The 5,526-nt window shown below is 58.0% G+C and overlaps 2 protein-coding genes across 2 annotated transcripts in view; one reads left to right on the forward strand and one right to left on the reverse strand.

The window, feature by feature from the left end:
* The window catches only part of ZBTB48 (zinc finger and BTB domain containing 48), a 4,415-nt gene extending 3,429 nt beyond the window's left edge, over positions 1-986 (forward strand). Inside the window, exons 7-8 of the mRNA XM_026862964.1 lie at positions 2-70; positions 155-986. Coding sequence (XP_026718765.1) covers positions 2-70; positions 155-451 — 366 coding nt within the window. The 3' untranslated portion in view covers positions 452-986. The remainder of the gene's footprint in view (position 1; positions 71-154) is intronic.
* Positions 987-990: 4 nt separating this feature from the next.
* KLHL21 (kelch like family member 21) lies at positions 991-5,459 on the reverse strand. Its single transcript, XM_026862973.1, has 3 exons — positions 5,009-5,459; positions 3,872-3,944; positions 991-3,535 (listed from the first exon to the last, which is right to left on the reverse strand). Exons 1-3 carry the CDS (start codon positions 5,332-5,334, stop codon positions 3,242-3,244), a joined length of 693 nt encoding a protein of 230 aa, XP_026718774.1. The 5' UTR covers positions 5,335-5,459; the 3' UTR covers positions 991-3,241.
* Positions 5,460-5,526: the final 67 nt, after the last annotated feature.

A 5,526-nucleotide genomic window follows, 5' to 3' on the forward strand; every position in this document is an offset into this window, starting at 1 on the left:
CCACGTCCGCCGGCACAAGGGCGTCAGGAAATTCGAGTGCACCGAGTGCGGGTACAAGTTCACGCGGCAGGTGAGGCCCCCCCTGACCCCGGTGGAGCATGTGGCCCTGGCAGAGCCGCCCCCACCTCCCCGTTCCTCCTCTTCCTCTTCTCAGGCTCACCTGAGGCGCCACATGGAGATTCACGACCGCGTGGAGAACTACAACCCCCGGCAGCGGAAGCTGCGGAACCTGGTCATCGAGGACGAGAAGGCCGTGGTGGTGGCGCTGCAGCCGCCCCCGCCGCTCGAGGTGGGCTCGGCCGAGGTGATCGTGGAGTCGCTGGCCCGCGGGCCCCTGCCCGAGGAGCTCCCTGTGCAGAGACTCTGCTCCAACGAGAATTTCTCCCCGGCGGACGTGATCGAGCAGTCGCTGATCATAACGACGACAATTCCCGAGGACTGTGAGGCGTAACGCGGGCGCCTGACCACCGCAAAGCCTCGGGCTGGAGCCCCCACCCCTTCCCCGCCAAGGTCCCACCACGGCTGCAGGGAAACGAAGCCCTAACGAGGGTCTAATCGGGTCTCAAATGAAGAAACAAACACGAAGCCACTCCCAACAGCTACTGAAATAAAGGTACGTGTCCCGCACGAGGTGGGGTGTGACCGAGGACTCCGGGTGTGTAATACTGTGAATTTTGAACGAGCTCTCGTGTGCGGCTGGAGGAACAGCCGGCAGCTCTGCCGTGGGTCTGGGAGCTCGGGATTAAAGCTTACCTTGCCAGGACAGCGTGGCTCTGCCCCTTTTTTTCAACGCCTCCTCTGTTACATTTGTGCCTTATTTCTACTTTGGTGCGTCAGGCTTCTGTTAACTGCGGTTTCTTTACTGCTGGAGGCGGGGCGGGACCTGCGTCCTCTCTCCACGGGGATCATTTAGCTCTTCCTTAACTTGAAAAGCATCACCCGAACGGTGCCGCAGCTCCGCATTGTGGGGATTTCCGTGTCCGACATTGACCCTCCCCTGAGCGTTCCAGGGGCGGGGGCGAGATCACGTGTCCCTGCACACCCCGATGTCACCACCACGCTCCCCCCTTCCCCCTTTACTCACCGAGAAGGCAGAAAGTCGCTGGTTTAAACGTATCTCGGGCCTAGAACGAGAAACGTTGCAGTGAAAACTCTCGGGTAATCCTCCCCTCAAAGACGAGTCAAGAGATTTGCGTAACGTGCTTTATTTAACTTGACTGCTGCAAGTAAATTTGAAAACAAACTATGAGAATAAAAATACATTATCTGTAAATGTCAAAATGCCTTTGTTTCAAAGGATGGTATTTAGACTGTACGCAGAGATTCGGACGCAATGACTTTTACAAAAAATAAATACAGATCTGCAACTGTTGGGCCGGGTGGGGTCTCGGGGGTGGAAGGCTGCGCGTGTGCTGCTCAGGGGTCGGTGTAAATCCTCCGTCTGCGAGGCGAGTGCGGCGGGAGGCGGCATTACAGCCGCAGACGGGGGAGCTGCCCCGAACTGGAGCCCCCACACTCAGAATCCACCCGCGCAGCACCGGGAAAGGCTTCGAACCGCGGGGCCCCTCCGCCACCCCCGCCGGCACGCGGCCGCTTCAAGGCACTGTCAGAGTTTCGGGCTCGGGAAGAGCCCGGATTTCCCGAGTTCACCGCGGAGGAGCGAGGCCTGGGACCGCCTCCAGGGCAAAGCTGAGCTCTGTAAAGCCGTGCAGACGCTGTGGCGGGGACGGGGCTCGGCCCTGCTCAGTCCGGGGGCCAGCCAGGAGGCGCGATGGAGCAGACGGGCCCTTCCATCTCTGGATGAAGTTGAAATGCAAATTGTTTTTACTATTTGTTAAACACAAAAGATGGAAAAAGCAAAACGCATCAGCCAGCGCTGCAGCCGTCGCCACGCTCTGCCGTTTTCCCAAAGGCGCAGTGCTCATTTTCAGGCATCGCAGTTTTCACCATCTGATTCTTCAACAAACGTTCCACGCGCGAGCTGCAGGCAGCTCCTCCTCGGCGAAGGTGGATGGAGGAAACGCAGCCCAAGCCAGGTCACTTGGGCGAGCAGAAAGGCAAATCTTACACAGGCAAAAAAACCCAGCAAACCCCAAACTAAAAGAACAAAAAAACCCCTAAACTAACCAGCTACCTCTCAATCCACAACAGTCTGGCTAACTCCCACACCTGCGCCAAAACACGTCGGCGGCATTTCCCAACCGCCCAAACCCCAAGAGCTCCCGCAAACAGGAGGAGCAACGGCACGAGACCCCTGGGGAGGTCCCTGGGGAGGTCCGGCAGGAGGGGAATTCTGCCTCAGGGCGCCCAACGTGGCAATCCTTGGCCAAATCTCCCAGGAAGCTGCACTCGCCTTTCCCTGTATTTTTTCTTTTCTAAAAGACAACACCAACGTAGCTCCTTTAAAACGCTGAAGGAGTGAAAACTCTCCCTCAGTGCCCCGGGAGTGGCGGCGTTCTGGGCCTGGCTCAGCCCTACAGAGCGGGAGCGCGGCTGCCGCTGCCCCCTCGCGCCGGCTCCCAGGGCACTCGCTGCGACCAGAAATGGAAACGATCCGGCTGTGAGACTGCGATTACAAGGTGAAGGGTGTTTCTTAGAAGGAAAAAGTGCTCTGCTAGGAAGGGTTGGAAAACAAATACCTGCAGAATTTTAAGTGTTGTAACAACTGAAAAAAACCCACCAAAATACAGGCAGAGATCTGGACAAAGGGAACGGTGAAGCACCGTAGCCCAGCTGGGGCGAGATCCCGGCTATGTTGGATCCTTCTGAGGCGGGAAGGGGAACCGAGGGCCACGCTCTGGTGTTAACCCCCCACCCCCCGCCCCAGCCCCACGGAGGAAGACGTGCGCAGGAGCTCTGTCCTCCTCCGAGGCACAACTGAGGTGGAGGCCCAGCCACCGTCCCACCAGACAGACCCCTCCCAAAAAAGAAACCAAAGAAAGGAGTTTGGTGGCGAAGGAAGCATCACGGGGCGAAGGAGCTGCCGGGGAAAGGCCGTAGGTTGCTGGGTGACGTTGAGCGCAGCCGCTCTGAGTTCACCTCTCGGGTCTCCCCTGCAGGCAGCGAGGCCTTGGGGTCTGCCGGCCGTGTCCCGCAGCAGCAAGTCAAACGTCCGGAGCTTCCCGCTCCCTCTGTGATCAGCAGGTTTTTGTTTCCAAGTGCCTTCTGTCTGCCTTCTCTCAAAGCAACACTGGTTCTGGGTCACGAGCTGGCGCCGAGCCAGGGATGGCGCCTCCCCCTGCTAACGCAGCTCGTTGAGGTTCTGGCTGTGCAGGTTTTGGTGCTGCCTGTTCAGGCTGATGGTGTTGTCCAGCGTGATGTCGTCGTCCTCCTGCGTGGTTTCTGGCATAAACTGCCGGAATATGCTGACGCTGCCATGCCAGAAGATGGGCTCGGGGAGCCGGCCCACCACGCTCCAGGCCCGCGTCTCGGGGTCGTAGGCTTCCAGGACATCCGAGAGTTCAAACGTGTTGTCGTAGCCCCCGGAGACGTAGAGCTTCCCGCCGAGCACGGCCACGCTGCCCCCCACGTGCACCTACAATTGAAAAATAAACACACGCAGCAGTGAGAAAAGGAGGGGTTTGCCCAGTCGGGTGGATGATAAAGGTGTCGGGTGCTGTCCTGTGACCGCTCACCCGGGGGGGGCTCAGCACCCTCCTGCTGCCCAAACACCGGGGGGAGATGGAGCTTTTGAGCTCGGCCCAGTCCCGCGGACTGGGCTGGGCACCCGCTACTGTCACAGCCCAGGATTTTGTCTTCCAGGTGACGGTGAGGCAGCACAACGCGCTCCATGCGCGGGGGGTTACAGGCCAAGGGACACTTGGCTTCCCCAAAACGACAGCAGGTTTTGTGACCAGCGGGCTGGTCCTACCTGGAGCATGGCGGGGATTTTGTCCCATTCATTCTTCGCCGGATTGTAAACGTCCACTTCAGCCGAGTCGTCTCTGCGGGAGAGAACACAAAATTACTCTTCTTCGTTCTAAAGCAGCAGCTTTGGTTTGAGCTATTTAAAGCTAACCAAAAAATGAGTTTGTGAGTTTTATCGGTAACCTGTTCCTCTGTTCCCCAAAGATTATCTCACGGCTTTACACAGAGCAGCAGCCCACACGCAGCACGTGACATGAGGGGAGGAAGGCCTGAGCCCGCTAATCTCATTAACTCCTGCAGGGGCATAAGCGACCAGAAATCCTGAAGAGTCAATCATTAGTATTTCAAATTGGGTAAGAAAAAGGAAAACTACAGCATCGGCTTGTGACAAGTAGCGGAATTGCTAGAACACACCGGCGGTGTTCACCGAAATCCAGGTGACTCAAACTGCTCCCTGCAAGCAGCTGCCAGGAACCAGGCACTCGGCTGAGCACACATGAATCAAGTAAAAGGTCGTGGGCAGAAGCTGCTGCTTTCCGCAAAGCCAAGGGGAGGTTAAAAAAAGAAAAGTGTCTGGAGGCCATCACAGAAGTTTATGTTTGCTCAAAGTCAGCACAGCAAGATGAACTGCTTCGGCCCCAGCATGCCTTCCAGTTTATTTTTAATGAAGTGGATAACCCAAGCGTTTGCGCCACCAGGACAGCTTCAGATGGGTAATTAAGTCCCAATTTGGAAAGGCGCTTAAAAATAGTGACCAATCATTTCATCTTCGGTCCTCTTATCTCTGCCGAGACGGAAGACGTTCTCTCCTGTGCTGCAGTTTAACGTCTTCTCGGAGCTGACTCGCTTATTTATAGCAACAAGGGGGGGTTGAACCAGAAGCCAAGAAAACCGAGAAGTCTATTTCCAAGCAGCGCTGCTGACTTCAGCCAGCTGACACCTGGCTATTGCCCAGCCCACGCGTTTCGATGCAGACGTTTTTACACGATTTTAAGCCCAGCTCTGAGGTCTGGCTACAGCAGAAGGAAAGAGGTGTGGCTGTTCCCAGACCCACCCGCCCCAAGGCAGGGCTCGCCTACGCCCACCCCCAAAACCCGCAGGGCCTCCGGGGAACCCCGGGCTCGCCGCTCCTGCCACTCACCGGATGAAGTACATGAGGCCGTTGAGGGTGACGGTCTTGGGGGCGAAGGACCAGGGAGGCAGGTGGCTGCAGTTGACCAGGGACCAGAGGTCGGTGTCGGGGTCGTAGCACTGCATGCCCATGGCCTCCTTGCCGGCCAGGGAGCCGATGGCGAAGAGCTTCCCGCGGCAGGAGGTGGTGGAGCAGTTGTCCATGGGGTAGAGCATGGGCTGCAGGGCCTCCCAGCTGTCCACCGAGTGGTCGTAGCGCTCCGTGCTGTCCGAGGCGATCACGTAGAGGAGCCCGTCCAGGACCGTGGAGCTGTGGTACTCCCGGGCTTTCAGCATGGGAGACACCTCCGTCCACTCGTTGACGCTGGAGTTGTACCGCCAGACGCAGTCGTACAGCCTCGAGCCGTCGGAGCCCCCTGCGGCACAGCACGCCGCGCCTCAGGGGGTGGCTTCGCACAGGGAAGTACTTTGGGGTGATGGGGGGGGGTTTGGTCTGTTACAGCTTTGGAATACACCCCCCACCCCCCC

This window comes from Athene cunicularia (assembly GCF_003259725.1).
Source record: "Athene cunicularia isolate RWA chromosome 21 unlocalized genomic scaffold, athCun1 chr21_part1, whole genome shotgun sequence".
NCBI classification, from domain to species: Eukaryota; Metazoa; Chordata; class Aves; order Strigiformes; family Strigidae; genus Athene; species Athene cunicularia.

What these genes read in the sequence shown, in the direction of transcription:
- KLHL21 (XM_026862973.1), bottom strand. Translation starts at nt 5,334, where the DNA reads ATGCTGAAAGCCCGGGAGTACCACAGCTCCACGGTCCTGGACGGGCTC. An exon ending in GGCCTCATGTACTTCATCCG is followed by an intron (nt 3,945 to 5,008) that starts GTGAGTGGCAGG and finishes TCTCTCCCGCAG; the next exon opens with AGACGACTCGGCTGAAGTGG. An exon ending in AAATCCCCGCCATGCTCCAG is followed by an intron (nt 3,536 to 3,871) that starts GTAGGACCAGCC and finishes TTTCAATTGTAG; the next exon opens with GTGCACGTGGGGGGCAGCGT.